Source organism: Dermacentor albipictus, chromosome 9, assembly GCF_038994185.2.
Source record: "Dermacentor albipictus isolate Rhodes 1998 colony chromosome 9, USDA_Dalb.pri_finalv2, whole genome shotgun sequence".
Classification (NCBI taxonomy): domain Eukaryota; kingdom Metazoa; phylum Arthropoda; class Arachnida; order Ixodida; family Ixodidae; genus Dermacentor; species Dermacentor albipictus.
In genome coordinates this window covers 30,762,041-30,785,968 of record NC_091829.1, presented here as the reverse complement: position 1 = coordinate 30,785,968, position 23,928 = coordinate 30,762,041, and the positions used below count along the sequence as shown (strand labels likewise).

Genomic DNA, 23,928 nt, shown 5'->3' with positions numbered 1-23,928 from the left:
ACAAAGTGAAGAAAGTTATATACTCAGGGAATAAGACAGGTGAACACCAAAATTTCTTTCCAGAAATTGACGTGGCCGATCACCCATGCCTCTCACAAAACTATCCAATGAGACTAAATATTCGGCGTGATAGCTGCTTGTTACATATGAATACGTTGGATTAGAATCCACATATCACGAATAATCATTACTTGAAAACTAATTCGGTGTTCCCTGAAGTATTGCTTACGACAGTGCGCAACAGCCACCGGTGTTGCATATTTTTGTCTGTTTCGCGTAGAATGCAGTGCAATGTCATTTCTGTACTGCAAAGATAAATGTTATTTTGCTTTCTTTTCTTTCTCTCTCTTTTGCTGTAAACACATCGACCTTGTATCTAGCACCAGCGTATTGCCACGTTGTAGTGAATGTGAGTAACCAGGCAGTACCAAATCTGCAAGTCATGAGTCTAACTTCTTTTGCCGCGAACAAAGGGTAGCCGCACAGCGACAGCGGCTACCCTTTGTAACAGTGGCTAGCCACTGGAAAGAAAGATCACCGGGAAAAGATAATGCACACGTGTCAGTACGCTTCAAGTTGTTTCCCATTTTGTGCACGCATGAATCGATAGAATATTTCTTGACGTCGTTTGACTCGCTTCTTCCGGAAGTTTGTGCGCTCATTTCTGTCTTTCATTTTCTTAGCTAAGGTCTTGGTGGTCTAAGTGGGTCAATTAAGAGGGGAATAGCCACGGTTAGTGAGAACTTTATGTGAGAACGTCATGAGTGAGAACTTTAAAGGTTCGCGGTTGAGAATTTTTTCGAGAAGCGGGTTATCCTGAAGAAGTATTCACATTCGCATGCAAGACTTCAGCGAAGGAAATAAAAAGGTAGGACTAAGTAAACGAATTCCGAAGGAAGCAAGTCAAAACGACTGCAAAATAATGGGCACTCATTCCGTATGTGCACAAAATGGCGCATAGTTTTAATCATGTTGGTGCTAGATAGAAAAACTGACCCATTTTCTGAACACAAAAGGGGAGCGCTGAATACCTGTTACGAAATTAATGTAGCTAGGTGCAACCTGCTTTTTACGGGCTGATTCCAGATCGTTTTTCGAACAGCTCAGCACGTCTCGAACGGCCGCTGTTTTGCTGATTCTATTGCTGTTATATTTTCGTGGTATGAATACTTAACTATAAGTACGTCATGTATCTACTGGGTGTGTTGCATTCTTCATATGTACTTCTGATTTACTTGTTCAAATAAACAGATTCATCGTATTGGTTGCGCAATCCTGTTGCATGTGCCTGTGCAGTCTTCTCATCGCACATAATATCCGCGTTCATATTGAGGTTGAGACATACAAACGACACGACTTATTTATGCACCAGAGTGAGAGAGTGAGCCAGAGAGATAAGTCTTCTTTTTAAATGATACGTCAGCTTAAGAAATGGGCCTATATGCGACACGATTTGCGCATGGTAGACTGGCGCATTTTTTGAAAATGTCCATCGGTGGGATCAGCAAAAGCCAGTTGAGGTTCAGTAAATTTTGCTGCTGGGCGAGTTGGTTGAAGACTGAGAGATGCATGTATTAGCGCTACCAGTGAGCAAATACAGATGTATCCTTCATGCTCCCTTCTTCTTGAGTCTTCCTTTCCTCGTCGCGCCAATGCGCACACAATTTTCCCACTTGGAGCTTCTTTCTTTCTGTAGCTGTTTCTTCAATTACTCTGATTTTTTTTTTTACATGTCTCAAGCTTGGAAGTTGCACCAACTAACCTAACCCTCTTTCTTGTATGCTTGGCGCTTGAACAGTTTTGATGATGCTTTCTCTCGTATTGTTGCTCAGTTTTGTTTTTACGCTTGGCTGCCTGAAAAGCGAGAAATGTGCAGATCAGCCGTGTTTCTGTAGATTATAGAAATTCTAGCAATGAATTGGCTTTAATTGCAACGGCCCCGCGCTGTGGTTCACTGAATACGTGGTGTCCCGCTGCTGAGCAAGAGGTCGTAGGTTCGAGTCGCGGCTGTGGCCATCGCATTACCATGGGGGCGGAAGGAAAACCAAAGTAATGTTTAACAGTCTCGGAAGAGAACAGCAATTTACAATAGGCAGCGAGGCACTGGAAGTCGTAAGGAATACATCTACTTGGGGCAGGTAGTGACGGCGGATCTGGATCATGAGACGGAAATAATCAGAAGAATAAGAATGGGCTGGGGTGCGTTTGGCAGGCATTCTCAGATCATGAACAGCAGGTTGCCATTATCCCTCAAGAGAAAAGTGTATAATAGCTGTGTCTTACCGGTACTCACCTACGGGGCAGAAACCTGGAGGCTTACGAAAAGGGGGTTCTACTCAAATTGAGGACGACGCAACGAGCTATGGAAAGAAGAATGATGGGTGTAACGTTAAGGGATAAGAAAAGAGCAGATTGGGTGAGGGAACAAACGCGGGTAAACGACATCTTAGTTGAAATCAAGAAAAAGAAATGGGCATGGGCCGGACATGTAATGAGGAGGGAAGATAACCGATGGTCATTAAGGGTTACGGAGTGGATTCCAAGGGAAGAGAAGCGTAGCAGGGGGCGGCAGAAAGTTAGGTGGGCGGATGAGATTAAGAGGTTTGCAGGGACGGCATGGCCACAATTAGTACATGACCGGGGTTGTTGGAGAAGTATGGGAGAGGCCTTTGCCCTGCAGTGGGCGTAACCAGGCTGATGATGATGATGATAGAAGGAAAAAAGAATGTACGGTCACGTACTTTGTTTGGCTGCTTGACAAAATGAATCTGAACCCCTCGAACCCGCACAGGATCAAGATATGTTTGTTGCGAATAGGTAAGGAAAAGGAAGATCCCTCCAAACACGCACGCACGCACACACACATACATATACGCACTGCATTCTGTGCTTCGGTATATTCTTCATTTCATATTGTAACCCACACACCGCCCAGGCTCAGCCAACCGTAATCATCTCTGGTTAACCTTATCGTATTTCACCTTTTATCTCCCCCTCTAAGCGTCCATTACCCAAGATCCCACAGCAATTCTTTTTATTTATTTATTATTATTATTATCATTATTTTTTTTTTTTGCAGTCGGAGTATGGCTAAGCGAAAATTTCAATACCGTCAAGAGCGGGCGTTATGCAGCCGCAGGGGAAAAAACAAAAGAAAAAAAAACACCTCCGACCGTATGGTCGACAGCTGGACGATCAACGAAAGGTCAGCGGGGACGGTTTGAACTTTAGTAAGGTCGAGATGGTGTGTTCGAAAGAAGCGCACGTCATTGCAGTACGTTTCTCTCTCGCTCTCTCCACATTCTCAGCTGCCCAATCATCGAAGGCGTCGGTCGCCAACGGCGCCTTAGGACACGGAATTTCAAGCCTCCAGGAAAGGGGAAGAAAGGTTTGCCGCGAAAGGTTTGACAAGGCCAACGAATCTCCAATAAAAAAATGTTGCAAAAACGTTGGTATGCTCAACATTTTGAGCACCGTAATGCGATCTGATGAAGAAACTAACGACACACACACACACACACACACACACACACACACACACACACACACACACACACACACACACTCACACTCACTCTCACACTCACTCTCACACTCACACTCACACTCACTCACTCACTCACTCACTCACTCACTCACTCACTCACTCACTCACTCACTCACTCACTCACTCACTTCTGGGGACACTCCGGATATTCCCCTTGGTTAATATGATATACTGAGTTTTGTGGACGTCGCATTGCCTCCGGGATCAGTCCGCGCTGCTAACCACATTAGTACATTTACGAGGACGTGTATTGCCGGTCCAGTTACTCTGCCGGAGAGTTGACGACAGGTGGGGAGAAGACCCAAAGAAAGCTTCGCCTTAAAATGAATTTCGACATTCTGTAGATTGTCTACGTGTCTTCTTGCGAACTGATTCGCCTTCTTAAGCTTGCTCCTTTGGCTATATAAATATGGTTAGCATTGTGTTTAATTCCATTGTGGCCCGCGTACTTACCAACGGGTTGTTCGTAGAAATGTTAGTCGGGCTGTTCCACAAGAAAGCGTGCGACACTCGGTCCGCAAGCTGTTTGTAGAAAATCTGTTGACTTTATGCAGAACAGACTCAACAACTGCGCGCATAGACGTTCTGTTTTGCTTGGAGTCAATGCGCTTTCCACCGTTTCGAGATCTCGTCGCTAATTTAACGGGGCCTGTGAGTACAGCTAACGTTGTTGTTAAAGGCACTGTCTGCCGTTTTTCGAGAGCCTTCTTTTTGTAGCGCAATAAGGAGCCTTCCATTCGAAGTGTCTAAACGCGCACTGGTTACTCTGGAAAGCGAGTAGAAATGCTTTAAACGGAGTTTATCGACCTGCGTAGTCTCTTCTTAAAACGGTGTACGCGGACGCCGACAACACTGTTTGTTGGACGCCACGGCAATCTCGGAGGACGTGCTTCAGTGCACCACTCCGTTCACCGTGATTCGGTTCGTTTGCACAATGCGGCGCCACTTTTCGGCATGTGCTAGTGGGAAACGAAATAAATTACTCTTTCACGCAGATAAAAGTTAGCAGAAGAGCGCAAAGTACGATTTCAGGCAACGCAGTAATGTTTACCAGCAAAATAACTCTCCCTGCGCCGCTTTTTTTTCGGTCACGTGACGGTACACGGATTGGTTGCACTATTTCACCGTCGAGCGGCGGCACATGTCTTTCTTGCACCGCTTTCAGAGCCGAATTAAAGATATATTTCCTTGTTTATTTATGGCATACAATTCTAGTTTTCGTCAATACGACACACAATCTTCTCATTCGCACCACAATCGAAAGACATGCCTCCGATTTTGTCGACAGCCCCTTTAATACGGTCAAACCTCGTTGTAACGAAACTGGATATAACAAAATAATGAATGCAACGAAGTGAAATTCTTCTTGAATTTCTCATATAAATTCATATTGCAGTACATGAAATAATGAATGGAGCGAGGTAATATTGTCTCTTTTTACAACTTCGTTATAACGAGTCTTTACTGTATTGAAAACGAGCTATGCTGTGTTCTCGTGTCTTTGTCCTCCGACAGTCAATATCTAATCACTATTGAGCAAATAGCAGATATCAGTTCGTGCGTTAGAGTTCCTATTGTCGAACGCAGACAGTACGGAGAAGATTGGATGGATAACTGACAAAAAGTCTCCAATCTCATCGATGTGGCGTCTGCATCAGACAGGGTTGCATGCGCTTATGTGATATATTTATTATTTATTTTGCTAAATCCGCAAAAAAAAAATGGCTGTGGCTTAGCTAAGGTTAAGCAGAGGATGCGAAGCATACTAGCCTTTATTTTAACGCGACAGCGTTAAGGAGCTCGTGTCGCAGAAAAGTCGGTGTCGTCGGTGTCGGTGTCTGCGGCGTTGCACTTCATGAATAAATCGTTGTCGCGCCGAACGCTGCGTTGCTCGACGCTCACCGCGTCCGATGCGGGGGGCGACGCCGCGAGCGACGGCGCGAGTTGGAGCCCCGTTTCTCCTCTGTCGTGACGTCACGGTGTCACGTGGTATTGAAGGCGACACCGCCGCGCCTGAGGAGCTGGGTTGAGCTCTCGAGCGACGGCGCGAGTTGGAGCCCCGTTTCTCCTCTGTCGTGACGTCACGGTGTCACGTGGTATTGAAGGTGACACCGCCGCGCCCGAGGAGCTGGGTTGAGCTCTAGTAATATGCTTCGCATAAAAGAGTGGAAGCACAGAAAGATTGGGCGGGTCGCTGGTGAAATAGCCCAGTACGTCATGCGTCATAATTGTCAAAACAAAAGCCATAGCTACGAGAGAAAGAAGGAACAGATACATGCGTTACTCTCAACAACACCCGACCACCCGTTGGAACCAGACGATTTTTTTTCTCAGTGGAGACAGACATTGAATATCTCCAGTGATAGCGCAATCCTGTGACATCAACTGGAGGCGGACATTTTTTTTCATGGCAAGTCGTATTGTGACTTTAAGCAACTGCCATAGTTTCACTGATTACCTTTGTAATTATTCACGTTATAGAGCATGCAAGTCCCAGTTCCAGTAATTGTGTTGTCTGCGACAGACGATTTTGAGTAACCCTGTTGACTCCCCGAAAAGAAAGTCATCTTCTGTATACATGGTACGAATTCATACGATAGCTGCCGCTGACGTCGGCTGCGCTTAAAGTCCAAGCAGATCAACATTCCTTAATAGCTAGCTGTTAAAAACGTGGAATATGCAATTTGTGGAGCGGCTGTTTTCGTCGTTCGATCCGGCGTTCTTTCAGCGCAGCGCGAAATACCAGTAATGTGCTTCGAATCGCCGAGACGATGCTGACAGCTTGAACGCATATGTCAGCGTCGATCGACAGCTCACGCTCGCCATCTAAACAGCCTCCGCGGATCTTGCAAGTGTTTTGCTCGCTGCCTTCGCTATAGCATCGATGACGTATGAACGGGTTCGAATAAATTAGGGGACACTTCAAACGTTACTCCTTTCAGAGCCCGCGTGATGCGCGAACTGTCGCGGAGAGCAAACGCGTTGGCAAAGTCAAAGCGCGTCTTCGCGACGGTCCACCTGTGTTTAGAGGTGCCCGCCGAGACGTCGATCGACGCGCCACCGCTTCTTGTGGGCAAGATCGGCGCGCCATTTAAATGGGAAAAGAGATTTATTTATTTTTGAAGTAAATCCAGCTTAGTTTGAGATTTCGTGTTGTTTAGTTATTTTGCCTGTCTCGGGCATAGAACGATATCAAGTAGGGGAGCAATGAATAACACAATACAGACAACAAAAGTAACCCCGCTCTCCACGCGCGTCTGCGCATGCGTATCGTCACAAGTGAGTGCAACGTGGGATACAAATAGAAATACAAATACCTTTATGTCAAAATCAGGGATGTTAGGGGTGCACCCAAAAAGCCCATGACTGGCTTGACAGAGGGGCGCACCCCCGTACATAAAAACCGGCAGCAACAGAACACGGACAGAACAATAAAAAAAAGTTTAGAGTGCATAGGTAAACATCATATTCAATAATTCCGATTCCGAAACTTCCCCTCCAAAAGCGTAAGATGGCGCAACGAAACGAAACAGCGGCCTAGGAACGTCGGAATCCGGGCTTGTGAGGGTCGTGGTTGCTGTAGTTGCGAGTATAGGCGATATGCCTGATAGCGGCATCAATGCGAGAGATGCAACTCGTGGCAAGATAGAAATTTCTGGCCCCGATGTGTTTAAGATGCCGGTTGGAAGTTTTCGCATTATTCCGGCCGCTGCATTTCAAGGATATTTTCTACATTTCTACGTGTAAAAAATATTTTTACGTGTCTACTGTATGGTACTGTTTCTTCGTAGCATTCATATAAAAAATTGAATGCAACTGGCACCGATAGCTACAATGAACTGTAAGACAGTTTCGACGTGCAGGTTAAAAAAGAACTCGCTTTTTTTTTTCGGAAATAATTGTGCATCCAAGCAATGCCTGCATTCCCACTAATCCACACTTCCTTCATTCAAGCTGGTGATGGCGAGTAACAAATTGAGCAACTTTGTTATCTACCGCATCATAACGTGTCTCAGCTGACAAAAAAAAAAGAAACGTTCACCTGCTGCACACAAAAAAGCATTTTATTCTTTTTTCTTCAGGGAAGAAGGACGTCATAAGAAAAGTTACATAAGCAAAGGGTGACTAATATTCAGAACAAGTGGTTTCACTTATTGTCCAGTCAGGGAGTTGCGTTATAACATCTGCTGATTGCTTGACAGCTTAAGGGCTGAACCGAGCAAAAGTTAGTCGTAGAAGTGGTCCTTTTATTTTTTTTTTACTGAAAGCATAGTGTATAAACCCAACCTTATTCAGAACAAGTGAAATGAAGGTTAACATATTTTGAGAGTGTCACAAGCGTTGGTGCTGGCTTAGCAATTCTAGACGAAATCCCTGACTCTTTGCTCAATGGAAAAAATATCTCGTATAAACCGAGGCACATATCAAAGATGAAAACAATTGCGACTCCGACACAATAGCAAGGCTCTGCATATTCGTGGAGAAAGGAATACACAAACACACTCAACATAGACGCTTTTAGATATGTGCCCATTTTTTAAAAAAAATATGTCGGCTGAAAAAGCAGAAAACTTACAAAACGTTTCGTACTTCTCTCACTTTCAACACCTGTTCATTCGGGCTAGCTCCCAGCCCCTGGTATGAGAAGGCTAGAATTTCAACCAGTTTAACAATGGAGGATGTAGCGAAACGGACCTTTTTTTTTTAATTTGTGGTTTCGGTTTCCACGCCGCCGCCGACTATAGAAACGACCACCACGCCACACCTCCGGTCGAAACCGACGCGACGCACACTTCTTTCTACCCGTGTCTCTCTTGCGCTCCGCGTTGCGTCGTAGCACACGTAACGCCTGCGCAACGTGTTACGTGACCCGCCACCTGTTGGTGACAGTTATACACGTGGAGTCGAGATGCAAGTGTGAATTGTGCGCGCGCGCCTGCGTTTCATCGCCCACCGAAGGCCTTGAGCCGGGAAATGATCAGGTGAGTGCTTTCGCTCTGCAAGCATATTGTCAAAACGTCTCCTGCACTCGGGAACCCAAACGCGCTTATCGCATGCGTACAGCGTGCGCGCACACTCTAAAAAACAGTTGCACCCTTTGGGGCGTATACTTGTCCCACAACGATAATCGTCATCTGTCGTGCCCGCGTTTCCTTTCTTTAACGCTGTGAACCCGGTACTTCCCAGTCACGAACGGCATGCGCGTTATCAGTGTGACGCAGCATTCTCGACAGGACAGTAGCGAGCGCCGAGTTTTCAAGAAAGGAAACGCAAGCAAGGCAGATGACGATTATTGTTGTGGGACAAATACACACCCCAAAAGGTGCAAACTGTTTTTAGAGTGCACGGGATAGACACTAAACGTTCGAATGAGCAGATAAAAAAAATTGTAGCGCGCAAGCTCCACGCTCTTTATCTTGTAGCATGATCTCGCCGCCGCTGCGCTTAGTTATCGCCCCCTGTCCTATTGCACAGAGACCCCCCTTATAGCAAATATGTACATCGTAAATTCCTCGTTATATTGTCTTGTCCGCTTGTCTATCCGCTTATATTGTCTTGGCGCTTGTCCGGTGTCGTTCTCCCTCTCGTGATCGTCTTATTTGGCGCTGTTCCTTCCTAGTTCGAGTGTGCGCCATCCAGCCCAAATGAATGTTTGTCCTGAACCATATTTAACAGTCGTGCCGGTTCCGTTCGAATCCCTATGATTACTGCTGTGGAAAAGGAAAGGCGATAATGACGCAGTAACGACGGATACTCGATGTCTTAGCGACCTTCTTTTTTATTTTTTCTTTCAGTCGCGAGGAATGATTTAATTATAGAAGCGATCAATAGGTTGAATCATTTAGCACGGGTCCGAGTGCCTTCATCTTGGGGCGTTTGCGTTCTCGTGCTACTTACTATACGGCAAAAAAAAAGAATCACATATGGAAATAGACGTTGCGCGCTTGTTTTGATGTCGGGAAACGCAGGCACTGCATATAGCTATTAGAGACATTTAGAGTGTCCGTTATTCCGGCAAACCGGGGCGGTTTGCGCGGATTACCGGATGGTCGGGGGAGTAAACGTGAGCGGCCGGAGCGGTGCAGCCGCCTGGTGTGATTGTTGAGTTCAAACAGACAAACACAGAGCTAAAATTGCAGTAACCTACTTTATTCTGCTTCGCTGCTGGCGCAAATTTTCGGCAGCGGCGTAATTGTGAACACAATTACGCCGCTGTCGAAAACTTACACCCCAGCTAAGAAGAATATAGTAATTGGCTCTGTGTTTAGGTGGTTGAGCTCTGCACCACCAGCTGGCGCCACCAATATGGCCGCTCGCGTTTACGCCCCGGACCATCCGGTAATCCGCCCAAACCGACCCGGTTTACCGGAATAGCTGACACGCTAAATGTCTCTATTGAAACACAGGGCTCGGAATCGCCCATCTGTCGGCTCGCTTGCACCTTTGTGCTCGATGAACGCACCGGCAAACTTTGTTCTGCCTGCCGAGCTAGACGTCCGCGGAGCCAAGTAATGCTGCAGTGCGGACATGTTGGTGTGCCTTCTTGGAAGATACATGAACACATAGACACGGGGCTGTCTTTAGACGCTAGGACCGCACTTTATGTTGTCCTCGTCTCTATACGCTACATTAGTATTCCAAGAACCCATGTTGTTAGCAGGGAATCTAACGTAGATATCGATGCCAGATTATTTGGACAACCGTGAAGGGGGTCGGATCGTGTTTTCCGCGACCATGTGACGCATAAAAAAACCAGTATACATAGAGCATACCACCTGACATCAAAAACGCTGCAAAGTTTGGTGAAAAAATGTGTGGCATGAGTGTTTTATGTATCTCAGTCAAGCGGGGCACTTTTGATTTCGATCGAGCGCGATTGAGATCGATACTTCACGATTGCTATTGTCCCATATGCCCAAGCTGCAGGTACTCGCAGCCAGTCGCTCCCATTCATAATGGCGTCCGCGAACACCTCACCGGTATGCTCTCACGTTCATGCGTTCCACTCACGCGCCCTTCGCAACTAAGCACGAGTAATGACGTGTAAGTGTGGTCATGGGTAAGGGCCGACCTGTGGACTCGATAACTGCATAACCACAAGGTCAAACCGTGCGTGCTCAACTGTACATACGATTTCTCCCACAGCACTTCACTTTATTGGGTAAGTTTGAACACGGGTTTTTCGTTTTTCATGTCGAAGAGAAAAAAAATCTAAAAGAAATGTTTGTTTTCTCACAGAAATTTTTCCTTTTCTTCCTGAGGCCTTACATCTCTACTATACGACTATACTACATCGTTGCTACGGCGCGGCTGACGTGTCTAACATCTTTTGCCGCATTTTCAAAACAGATGTTTTCTTTACATATTTCTCTAACGCGTCTCCATCATAAATTTGCCTCTTTTGCAGTTACGTTATGGTCTTATATATATATTATTATAGGTAATGTTTACTAACAAGTTAGCGAAACGGTGAACTTACCTACCATGGCCGATTGGTCATTCGTCCCTCGTGAGCACGTGCCAAATTTAACATACAACAACAACAGTAATGAAGGTCATGATGGCTTAGTTAACACCAATAATGGAAACGCACTCAGTCGCTGGCGCCGGATTTCCACCTACACTGTAGAATAATTTACACCCTAAAAAGTGAAAAAGGGTGTAAATGTGTCTATAGCTTACACCCTTAGGGTGTCCGTTATATAGATAACACCCTAAGGGTGTGAGTTACAGACACATTCACACCCTTTTTCACTTTTTCGGGTGTAAATTATTTTACAATGTGTAATGTTCTCAGCTAGTACATGCAACTCGATCTACGTGAGCAGCCCACGAAACAACCGTTTCAGGTCCAGCGCGCGCAGGCATGCCGCAGCGAGAAAAGAAGGAAGACGACGACTGCGAAACATGAAGTCGCGGTTCTTTCCCGCGGTCGCCCTGTGCCTGGCCTTCCTCTGCCAGCGGCTCGCGGTCTCCTCCGCGGACGTCGACGCCGGCAAAGGCGCCCGACCGCCGTCGCGTCGCGTCAGGGTCCAGCTCTTCTACGAGACCCACTGCCCGTACAGCCAGGACTTCATCACGAAGCAGCTGTGGCCGACGTACGTGCGCCTCAGCGACCGCCTCAGCGTCCGCCTGGTCCCTTACGGCATGGCCCGCAAGAGGGAGGCCGTGGGCGCCGACGGCCGCAAGACGACCGAGATCTCGTGCCAGCACGGCCGCAACGAGTGCCTCGCCAACATGATCCAGGCGTGCGCCGTGACGCTCTTCAAGGGCACCTACCGGCTGCTCGCGTTCGTCGCCTGCATGGAGTCCTCGACGACGCCCCACCGCGTGGCCAAGTCGTGCTCGTCGCGAGTGGGCGTCAGCTGGGCGGCGCTCGATCGGTGCGCGTCCTCCCGGTCGGGACCCCGGCTCCTGCTGAAGATGGGCCGCAAGACGGCGTCCCACCGGCCGCCGGTGAAGTACGTCCCGTTCGTCGTGGTCGACGGGCAGCAGGGCGACGACTTGCAGAGCAGGGCGGCCGCGGACTTCTTCGGACTGGTCTGTTCCCTGTTCGCCGAGCCGGCCGTGCCGCCCGCTTGCGTCTCGGAGCAGCAGCAGTCGCAGGAGCAGCCGGAAGTGCCCACGTCTTCGACGGAAATGCCCGAGCTGCGAGGGTTGGGCGTCGAGGCGACGTCGCCGACGGCGGCCAGTACGGACGAGGCCGCAGCGAAACGGACATAAATGGGGAGAGCGACGCGAACAAGTTGTGTGTGTGTTTTTTTTTGTGCAATCATTACGTGTTTTGTCTTTCTGACGCCTCTGATTGAGTTTACGGAAGGGGTTCGCTTAAGCTTAAGAACGCTTAAGAACCTCGTGCGAATGTCCGCGCTGATGAAAAACGTTACAATGGCTCGGTATATTATACGTGCTGCCGGGCTAGTCGGTTCATACTGGGCAATTTCAGCCCATAAGACTTGTGGCCACTTTGTGCAATATGGAAACAAAAAGAGGGAGTGGACAAGGTGAGCGTTAGCCCTCGAATTGTCCCCTCCCCCTTTCTGTTTCGAGTATGCGCTCATAGATCTTATAGTCAGAAATTGTACTTTAGAAGGAGTTGCGCTACAGTGGTCGAAACTACTGGCAAGGTATGAGGTCATCTGGCAAAGATTACTGCAAAGGCAACGTATTGGACACTGCATGCAGAGCTAGGAAGGTCGCGCCGTGTCATGGCACTTGAGTGAGCCCGGGGAAGGAGGAAACAAGGGGAAGGATGGGACCAGCACGCGCGTTAGGAAATCTGAGAGCTAAGATGAACAAGCCCGTGGCACAGTAATCTTCAAAGGTTGTCAAAAGACGAAACAATCAGAGGAAACACAGTTGAATAGAACGCGTCCTTGAGTTTCTTTAGTCGACTGCATTGTTGCGGTATCTGTCTGCGGGCTTTACTGTTGTTTCAGTGGTCCTTGTGGACGATGGTCACGGCTGCTGCCGGCCGCCTTCAAGAACTGAGGTTGGTCCGTCGCAAACAGACCCGCAAGCGTTTTCCAACAGCCGGTTTCCTGCCATGGCCTCTTATTAGTTATGATTATTATATAAGTTAATCGACGGGAGGCTCGGCGACCCCACTCTTAATTATTTTTTAATCGTTGCCATGGGGAGAACACGAAACGAAGCAAAGCATGATACACACGCACTTCTGTGCTTCTTTTCTTTTTTCTCATGGTTGCTTAGAAATTATTCCGGGTAAATATGCACCATCGTCCATTGTATTGCATAATGCGGAGCCCTGTTAAAGAAAAGGTAAGCTGACGCACTCCGAAGGAAAGTACTCGTGAGAGACTTTCCGGCTAGCAACAGAACACAGTGACTTCGCCGGTGTAACTTTACAGGACCTTACGTTGCAGGACCTTACGCCCCTTGGTCCTGATTCTGGGTATCCTTCCATGTTGGTTAATTTAACTGTAATGCAGTTAGCAGCTGCGTCGCACTACGCGAGAGAGGGAGGTAGAGTAAACATATTTATTATGTGAATGTTGCAAATGTTTCAGTTCCGCGTCGATTTCTGTACTGTGCAACGCACGAGCCCTCGGGCGGCCCTTAGTCACTGCTCTTGTGCGCAGCCAGCGCCCTCTTCTGGCCAGACATGGCGATATGACAGCCGCTGCAGACATTTCCAAGATGTATGACCAGGGGAGGTATTCTGTAAGAATCGACCTAGTGGACATGTCTATTTCGTCTGCTATTGAAGCCCTGATTGGCTGGGCTGGACTGCGTATCCGCAGCTACCAGGCGCCACAGCCAATCAGCACTTCGGCAGCAGACGAAATAGACATGTCCACTAGGTGGACTCTTACAGAATGCCTCCTCAGAATACGCCTTAGCGGTACGTTTAGGCCGCAACGGCGTTGCCAGTAGGCGTTCGTTCGCTCTTCACAAACAATGGGAGCGCTGGAAAAAAAGAAATCTTTTGCAGGAAAAGAGCTATCATTTTTTTTTTCGTCATTAGATTTCATTTCCGCATGTTATTGCACGCCTTATGAGGTACGCTTACACAAGCGCAGCAGACGTTCTGCACGGGGAAGCGCGGCAACCCAGGTGCCCTAGTCGTCGTTTCTGTTTTTACGAGCTGCGACAATGTGGAATGGCAAGTTTGGCGACCACAGAGCCTGCAGTGTTTTGCCAAGAAAAGTTTGCCTTGGTGTTTTGTCGAGTGTCACCTCTGTCGGCTACAAGCTGTGTCGTTTGAGCATCCGGCTAAGCTTCAGCCGCTGAGCCCGTCGGCGCTGTGCAGATATTGTGGCCAGACGGCAGACTTATGCCATATGGCATGGGGCTTGTCAGCAAAAGAGCAGTATTGCCATGGTAACTCGGCAAACGTGGGAGCGCTGGGAGGCGACCCTGTCCTGCTCGGATCTCGAAGAGCAACGCGCCGTCGTCGAAAGAGCACGGGCAGCGGCTTGTGCCAACGGTGTCCCGCACTAGAGAACCAACCAGTCTTCCCGTAACTCAATCCCTTTTTGGTTTTAAATAAAAGTTTTTATCATGATCGTCGTCGAGTAGATGATGGCGGCTTACTAAAATTTCATCCATACGCCACAGTACTTGTCGGCCTGTCGCCTTCTTCGTCTGTGGCCCATCATGTTCGTCGGCTCCGTTGCGTCCGCATGCACTGGGATGCCAGACCATTATGCCATATCTAGCTCGGCCGACAGAATAGCTGCCAGCATTCCATTGCTTTTGGGGCCTTCCACCAACCAGTCCACAAATTTTATAGCTATTCTGTGGAGGAGAGAGAGAGAGAGAAACATTTATTATGCTAAGTGAGGAAGTCCTCCGAGGGAGGATCCCTTAGTCCAGGACTTCTGCGAGCGGCGCGACGTCCTGTACCCGCCGGATCATACGGCGCTGAGTTCTTGAGGCTGAGGTTTTCTGTTAAAATTTAACCGGGAGTACCTGCAGAAAGTCGCAAAGAATAAAAGAAAGTTAAATAAAGGCTTCCAACTCTGCATCGCTCAAGAATTGAAGCAGTGTCCTTGCTGCACTTCTTGCAGCAAAGACACTCTGCAGGACCGAGATGGAGAGCACAGCTTCTCGGTGAGACAAACGGTACGACTCGGATTTCCAACACGACGTGCTAAAGGTGGTTGCTTCGTCTCTTGAGTCTGCTGGAACTTATTGAGAAGCTTAACAGACGCGGGCGAAGTTGATGTGGGCGGAGCAGGACCCATTTCATTCGTTCGGAGCGGCTGCGCTCTTATAGCTTGGACGTGACGTCATGGCGACACCCGAATCGCGGTGTCATGGTCAACTTCGTCGTTGACATGTCAGAAAGTTTAGTAGTCGGCCATGATGCCGGCGGCACAGATGCTCCCACGAGCCACAGAAGCCACACTGACAACGACATTCCCGCATGGAGCGCCAACCAGCGCCGGGACTCACGGGTACACGACCGCAAACTCGGCGGCCCTCGTCGCTAGCCGCGCAGCGGTAGTCGTCATCCCAGGCGAGCCGGATCGGAGGAGGCGACCGGCCGGCACGAGCGATCCTCCCGGTGCGCGGCGCAGCGCCCCCACTGAGGAGCCGCCGATGACAGAGCCGGCGGTGCGGCTGTCGTCATGGCTCCACGTTCGCGCGGTAGAGGAGGAGGAGGCGGCGTCGGCGTCGCCGTGCGGTCGTCGCAGCTTCTGCTGTGGCTAGCGGTGCTGTCCGCGCTCGTCGTCAGGGGGCGCGCGCTGCGGGGCATCATGGGCCAGCGCCGCGTCGACTTCTCGCAAATTCCCAAGACGGCGCGCATCCAGGTGTACTACGAGTCGCTCTGCCCGTACAGCATCGCGTTCATCACCGAGCAGCTGTGGCCGACGTTCGTGCGCGTCGGCTACCTCATGGACGTCCAGCTGGTTCCGTTCGGCAACGCGTTCAAGGAGCAGCAGCAACAAAATCCGTACGTGAACCGCCAATTTAGACCAACACAGCTTCGCTGTACCTACGATGACGTTTACAAAGTTCACGTTTGTAGCTGTTGTCGGATTGAATTGTGGGGTTTTACGTAATGACGAGGGATGATAGCCGATGGTCATAAAGAGTTACAGAATGGATTCCAAGAGAAGGCAAGCGTAGCAGAGGGCGGCAGAAAGTTAGGTGGGCGGATGAGATTAAGAAGTTTGCAGGGACAACATGGCCACAATTAGTACATGACCGGAGTAGTTGGAGAAGTATGGGAGAGGCCTTTGCCCTGCAGTGGGCGTAACCAGGCTGATGATGATGATGATGATGATGATGATGACGTGCCATAACCGCGATCTGATTGTGAGGCACGCCGTAGTGGGGGAATCCGAATTAATTTTGACCATCTGAGGTTCTTTAACGTGTAACTACGTCTAATTATACACGGGTGTTTTTTACATTTCGCCGCCATGGAAACGCGGTCGCCTTGGCTGGCATTTGATCCCGCGACCTCGTGCTTTGCAGCGCCACACGAAAGCCACCAAGCAACCACGGCGGGCCTCTTGTCGGACTGAATGCGGTGTGCCATGAATACGGCCGCTGCGGAAGAACGAGATGCATTCATACGCAATGCTTAGCTTTTACAGAGTGTTCCGAGATCCCCGTATCATATCTGGTTAAAGGGACGGAAACACTGTGTTAGGTTGGAAGATCAATGACATCACACATTGTTAGTTGCAGATGGTCGTTGTGAGTGCGACGGCGAGGCTTTGTACGCCAGTAAGGACATCGAAACGAGATGCGTGTGGCGACACCGCGTTGAAATTTTATCACCAACTCACCTTCACGTCATATACAGTACTGCCTTCCAAAGTGCACTTGCGTCAGTACAATTTTGACAAAGGAGGTTATGTTGCATGCGCAAAGGCTGATTGCATAGCGAGCTTTGTGCGCTTTGGTGCGCACAATTTCCGCGAGCAATTACGGTAAACAAATACACAATTAACACTAATAATTAACCTTTCTTTTTTGGTACCGATGTTTAGTGCCAGTGTTTGTCAGCTTTGCTACGAACTCTGCTTTTGTTTACGTTTTGTTGTGAAGATGAAGGCATACCAATTTGCCCATGCATGTTTCGGTTCTCGAAAAAGTAAACTTCGCTTTGCTTTTTTGTCCGATAACAGTCTGCTGTAGAACTTCACATAAAGTTTTCAAGGCATATATAGTGGGCCGCTCTAAGCTGAGTATCATTTCTTTAGTGGCTTTGAACACCAACAAGGTGGTGGTCGTGGAGTTTTTACCAACTACGCTTAAGATCCATATGCCCATAAACCTTGCATCTAATATTCCGGCGCGGAATGTGGGAGGTTCGTATAAAATCTACATGGTCATGTGGTGGTCCTGGATGTCGACGATGCGGAGATTACTTTTTTTTTCGTATGGTTGTTCATTGTAATGGTAGAAGGCGTTTGCACCACAACACGGCGTACATACGTATACGTTCTCTGTGTTCGCGTACTATATTTTCTACCTGTCAGTTATGACTGTTTTGTCCGACTCCGCAGAGCGCACACTGTATTAGAAATTGATGTATTCCTATGTATCGGTTCAGTCTCTAAGAACACATTTTCCCCAATATAGGCAAAAAATCTGTACCGTACGATTACAAGCATACTTATCCTCCTGTGTTTGGGCGGAGGCTCTCTACCATGGATATAGCGAAATAAACTTAGAACGTTCCTCGCCAGTGTCTGCATGTAGCGGATGAATGGTCAAGGCGCATATTGGATATAACGAAGGCATTTGCGTGTTGGATGCGGCTTCGTTATAACGAGACTCGACTCCGTAACAACGTTTCCGGCCACAAATACCTTCTACAAATAACAAGGTCAGCGCCGACAGTAAGAGCCGCGGTTAGGTGCCGGCTCAACACAACGCCAGCGCTTGATTCGAACAAGCACACTGGGAAGTGTTCAAACTTTCCCTGTAGGAACCCCGATTCGTTATCGTACAGCGTCTGTAATCGTGGCTTTCCAGCAGCGCTCGCGCGGGACGCTTCGCCCTGGGCCGCCGCCAGGAGCCCGAGTACACGTACAGCTGCCAGCACGGGCCCGACGAGTGCTTCGGCAACGTTGTGCAGTCGTGCGCGGCGAGCATCTTCAACGACACCATCCTGTCGCTGGCCTTCGTCACCTGCATGTCGCTGGCCGAGCACCCCAGCGATGCGGGTAAGGAGTGCGCCCGGGGCATCGCTCGCAACTGGAACGCCATCCAGCGGTGCGCCAACGGCGGCAAGGGACGCGCGCTGCAGGTATGCTCTGCATTCCTCTTTCGATCACTATCATCATCATCATCATCCGGTCCTATGAGTCACAACGTCACAATTGCCGTCCGTATCTTCGCGACACCAGGTTTCTGGCATGGTCTAGAGATAGACTAGAACGGGAGATATTGGAAGCCTTTTACATTGCTAAGGCCGAGGGCACGTGCATTAGTTGCCCTTCATTGACGCTTACTGAAAAAGAGATAGCTTTTCTGAAGAGATAGGGAGGTCGTGATGTCACGTTGGGCCATTCTTGGTTGCATCTATCTAAAGTTCTGTTTCTTCAAAAAACTTTTAGTTGGAAGTAGCTCCTTGTCTGTCGTACATGTGTTCTTTCGTCCGCGTCTTCGTAGCGCTCATTTCATCAAGTATGCATAACCAACTCACCTACATCAAGCTTCTGCTACTATGAGACGTATACGCGTCCTGCCAGAACTTGTCGCAAATTTTACCAGGTGCGGCTCTTGATACGAATATAGTCGCTAGTATATAGTCGTACTAGAAGCGATAGTCGTACCAACGGTCGTACCAAGAGCCTCACTTGGCAAACTTCCAGCAGGTTCTAACGCTACAGGGTGCGGTTGTCGACACACTCTCAAGAACAGTGGCACCTAACACGAACAGGTTCGATCAGATACCGACAGTGCGCGACTATCTCTCAAACGCAGCATCACGCCTGCAAGAAAAAGAAAAAAAATGGCCAGGCTTAGCTTGGTTAAGCCAAGAATGCGTTGCATATTGCGCGAGTTGGGGCCCAGCTTTTTCCTCCGGCTGTCGTGACGTCACGTCACGTGGTTGCGCTAAGGGTCAATGGTGACTGCCCGGCCGCGCCCAAGGGCTGAACTGAGTGATTGCAATATGCAACGCATAAAAAGCCGGAGACAGGTGCACGGTGCGATTCATCTTGTGATCCGTCGTGCAACCTGTCGCAGCGGCAAACGCCAAGATTTCAACAGCTTCTATCGGGTTCCTACGTGGGTTCAACAACGCATATGGGGCGCGTCGCCAGTCTTGTTTGACGCGCCGGCTCGTTTGTACCACGTGTCTGCCGAAAACGGTACGATTGTGCGTCATAACTACGTGTGATACGCGTAGGACGAGATGAGCGAGCGCACGTGGAATCTGGACCCTCCGCACCACTACGTGCCCTGGATCGTCATCAACGGCGTGCACAACGACGGACAGCAGTCCATGGCGCAGACAGACCTGCTGCAGGTTAGTGACAACTCGCTCAACGAACGGCGAGCTGGCGGCGTGAGGGCCTTTCCATCTCTGCCGACTTCCGAGTCGCATCGCTGCTGTTGCGCCCGCGAAGCTAAGTGGGTCTGGGCCTCCGAGACCTCCGGCGCCAAGCAACACGCCACTATGGGGATCTCGGAGGCGAGGTCGCAAGTAGCTATAGCATCTATAGCAACTATACCATCTAGTTCTCACGTGATCTTGATTTAAGTAACACGTTTACCTGGCTAGGGTTGGTGCGTTGGGCAGCCCTTAGGTCTCTATGTAGGGCATGCATGCAGCGTGCATTCAAGCAGTGTGCGGTTTCTTCCGTAGGCGAGGTCGCAAGTATAGCCAACACCTGTTTGTGCTGCGCTATCCGAACTGAGGTATCAGCTTCACGGTGAAATTATCGTGTCAAGTCCACAAACAGTAATTTCGAGGTGGATAAGAACGCGTTAGTAGGTCTATGCAAGCTATAGGCACGTACGAAAAAAAAAAAGACTCAGCTGAAATGACAGATGCAGTGTACGAGGTTTGACGCGCAGCTGTTAAGTCACCTCGCCGCCGCCGCAGGTCGTGTGCGACGCAACTCCGGACGGTCGCAAACCGCCGCCCTGCTTCGCCGACCTGGAGGATCGGCGCTCCCTCCAGAAGCTGTCCGCGTCCATCGAGGAGCACGCCGAGGACGCGCCGAACGGTTCCTCCGAGCGAGCCAGGCCTCCCGTCGTCGGACACAGCCTCAAGGAAATCCAAGATTGAGGACGAGTTGGGGGGCCCGCGCCTCTCCGGTCAAATTCGCCGCGCTGGCTGGCGCATCCGGCTTTCGTATATACCTGTACACACGACGCGCATACCGCCGTCATTCGCCATCGGGACGATACGCGATTCTCCTTGAGTGGGACCCGTTTGTCCTTGCGTTGGACCCGTTTGTCCTTGCGTTGGACCCGTTTGTCCTTGCGTTGGACCCGTTCGTCCTTGCGTTGGACCCGTTCGTCCTTGCGTTGGACCCGTTCGTCCTTGCGTTGGACCCGTTTGTCCTTGCGTTGGACCCGCTTGTCCTTGCGTTGGACCCGTTCTAGAGTTCTTGTGACCGTTGTATACACCGACCATGTTTGGTAGCGATGTCGTATACAGTGTCATGTATAACGAGTCGCTGTTGGAAGTTCCTGAATCGCAGCAGCAACACAACACATTTGCGTGATGATATCGTTCTGATGCGCGCAGATGCGGGCTCGGTTAAGTCGGGTTGCTCGATGTTAGCTAAGGTCAGGTTGGCAACTCTAGGCACATTTAAGAACTTCGAAACAAGCGAAAGTAATGTGCTTACTGAGGAACTTGCCAACGTCGTTTTGCATTTTACCTTGGCTTACCTCGCTTCCTGTTGTTCTTAAGCTTTGTTCTTAAGCCTGACTTAATATTCTTCAGTCACTACAGCGTGACAGTATGGGTGCTGGCATTCGAAAGGTCCAAGTTTCGTGACCCTGCTTTTGCGCCACCGTCATGTGTAGAGGGTGTCCCGACTATCATACACCAAGATTTAAAAATATGCAAATGCCACGTAGCTGGAGAGAACCAAGGTAATGTTGTTTGCCGTCGCTAGGAGATAGGTTATTTTTTTGCAATCTACCTAATTACATAATTAGTCTTAATCGACTTCTCACATATTATATTTAGATGAAAAGTGTGAACGAAAAGATTTTATAGCAACGTGACGAACTCCCGATACAGCTTTCTGTTGCTCTATACATGCTACATAAAAGTGTTTTTCCAAGCATGAAAGAAGCCGGCAAATGCAATCAAATTGCCTTGAGCGGCCAGTCGCGTGTCAATGATAATATTTAATAAATTACACGATTAATTAAGAATAATTATGTAATTAGGCGGAATCAAAAGAAAACAGTCTGAGCATCTCCAAGCGACGCCAAACGGAATTACCTCGGTTCTGTCCAGCTACGTGACATTTGCGTATTTTTAAATCTTGATCCATGATAGTTGGGACACCTTGTATAGCGCTGAATGTTCGAGGTCTTCGTTCTTTTCGGACTGAAGGCCGATCTTAACATCGAGATTAAAAGAAACCTTCCTCCCATGATTGAACGTATGGATCCTTTTATCCCCGTTGTGGAATCGGTGTGTTCGTGACCCCCTGAAAAATTCCGGTCGCGCGTTTTCGGCATTCAAGTTTTCCTAGAAAGAAAAAAACACTATTTCGTCCTGTAGTTGACCGTATATATATTCAGGGCTCAGCGCTTTAGATAATCCGCCCGCATGGCATTCGGAGCTTCTTGTGCCATCTGTGGCCACTGAGGGACACTGAGTTGATGTAGAAGCGAGGGCCTTTGTGACGCATTGTGAATACATCTGTACCTTCCAGCGTTCGCGCAGCGTTCTCCGATGGCGCTAAAAGCACCGGCCGCCATGCAGGCCGATTATGGCGTATGACTCGCCCAAGCACTGCACCTGTTTTTGACGTATTAAAATGTGTAAGGATGGTAAACAAATGTACGGTTCGTCGAGCTCTTGCACTTAGGTTTCTTGTGCACCCGGGAGTAAAATTTATTTATCAAACGACGTTTTATAACTGTGTAATAAAAGTGGTACCAGCTGTGTGCATGCTCCTATATATTTGTAACCTGTTGCAAGTCGCAGTGTCTTCGTTGCTCGCTAAATTTAGCGAGCTGTTCCAGAGGGCGAAAAACGGAAGTCTTTTGGAACCTCTGTGTGCCGTGTGGAATTATTGTTTGGCTTGAATAGCGTACGAATGAATCGCAGAGGCCTCCAGTGGTCTACGAGATAGCGCTTAGTCTCTTAGAACGGCACACGCACGAGACCGCTTTGTTTGTCGTGACCAGGGGCGTAGCCAGGGGGGGGGGGGGAGGGGGGGGGGGGCTTATGGGGCTTCAGCCCCCCCCCGAAATTTTTTCGTGCTGTTCATGCACCGCCGACCAAAGCGACCCCCGGGGCCGGAAATCACTCTGGATTTTGTCTAGAATGTCTTTTTGATGCTCGAAAAGACATTTAACCGCGAAGACTGCAAACTCGGGCTAGATTTCGTGGCAACGCCCATACACCGGGAGTCACATAACGCCAAGCAGTCCCATCCGAGCACAAAGTTTCAAGGGCGCTTTGATGGTGAGCGGGCTTGCCGCGGCATCTCACTGAGGCCACGGAATCTATGGAGCGCATAGATATCAATTGCGAAACTTTATGGGTATAAATCTCATAAGCTCTTGATGTGAACGGTGCATTGACATTTCCAAAGTTGTGCTTTAGATTTTCAATTGCGGAACTTTGTGGGTTTAATGTTGTTATAAACATTTGACGCCAAAGGTCTATTGACTTTTCTAAAGTCTTACATGGGAACATACAACGAGACAAGCCAAATCAACACACTAGCAGACGAGTTGACAAAGCAGGCAGCGAGGTCCAATGAGACGAAGCGTTGGGGTGGTTCATTTGTGCCGTCATGTCACATAAAAAAATATCAACATTTTTTTAGCCTACGCCAGAACATCCATGTCAAGACACTAAAGCCAGCCAACGTAACTACGTTCTTATTTATTTTTTCTACTTTGACTTTTATTCGCGAGGACACATTGAGCCTCTTTTTTCTTTTTTGTTCTCGCTACCCTACCCGCGGGCTGCCAGAGCCAGCCAGAGCGCAAACGTTCTTCCCGTATGGCCCCGACCACGTTGCCGTGCACTTCGGTGCGCGTTCGGTTTGCTCTGGCCGAGTGGAATTTCACCGGACAGGGTTTTGAACGCTTTCTGGCTAGCAGACGAGAAAAAAAAAACTATGGTCGCTCGCCGCCATCACTGTGGGGACTCGAAGGATTGCACCGCATTCCTTGAGCGGAACCTTTCCGGAAAGTCTTGTTTCGCCGCTGTAGGATACTGAGCAGTATGCGTATGGTGCTCAGTGGACCAAGTGTCTCATGTTTTCTTCGGTATTCCTTCCGTAGCCCCATTAGGTGCCCGAAGTAGGCATTAGATTCTGGCCAACATACTTTCCTATGCGTTTTTTCATTCATTTTGGTGCCTCCGCCTCACAGAAAAAAAAATACATTGTTGCGGCGCAGCGAATTGTCGCATGGTGAAAGTTCGATTTTGATACTTCTTTTGCCGAAAGTAATGGGCGACGGGACGCTTCAGTTGCCGGATACGTTTATTATATTATTGCGAAAGCAATTATATGGACACTCATGGCGCATTCCTGCCATCGCCCTCATGTTTCGTATAAAGTCCAAGGGTGATAACATCGTGACCACGCGCTGCATGCTGTATGTGCGAGTGAAAGCGTAGGAGGGGAGGTGGAATGGGTGAGCCAACGATGGTGGCTCTGTCTTGTGTGCGCAAAGGAGAAAAGCGGGGAGCAAGCGCGCCGCCTTCCGTCGGGCGCAATACATCGGGG

General features: G+C 49.0%; 1 protein-coding gene and 1 long non-coding RNA gene across 4 annotated transcripts in view; both read left to right on the top strand.

The window, feature by feature from the left end:
• Positions 1-3,436, top strand: part of LOC135912737 (uncharacterized) — a 49,520-nt gene extending 46,084 nt beyond the window's left edge. The window contains exons 4-5 of one of the 3 annotated variants that reach the window (XR_011508274.1): positions 3,080-3,230; positions 3,309-3,436. This is a non-coding gene — a long non-coding RNA (uncharacterized lncRNA). The remainder of the gene's footprint in view (positions 1-3,079; positions 3,231-3,308) is intronic. The other 2 variants (XR_011508273.1, XR_011508275.1) reach the window with 2 other exon arrangements.
• A 4,904-nt stretch (positions 3,437-8,340) lies between these two features.
• On the top strand, positions 8,341-21,229 carry LOC135912736 (uncharacterized). The gene is made up of 6 exons (XM_065445261.2): positions 8,341-8,529; positions 11,398-12,260; positions 15,608-15,971; positions 18,011-18,284; positions 19,392-19,511; positions 20,091-21,229. The coding sequence occupies exons 1-6, from the start codon at positions 8,522-8,524 to the stop codon at positions 20,274-20,276; spliced, it is 1,815 nt and encodes a 604-aa protein (XP_065301333.2). The 5' UTR covers positions 8,341-8,521; the 3' UTR covers positions 20,277-21,229.
• Positions 21,230-23,928: the final 2,699 nt, after the last annotated feature.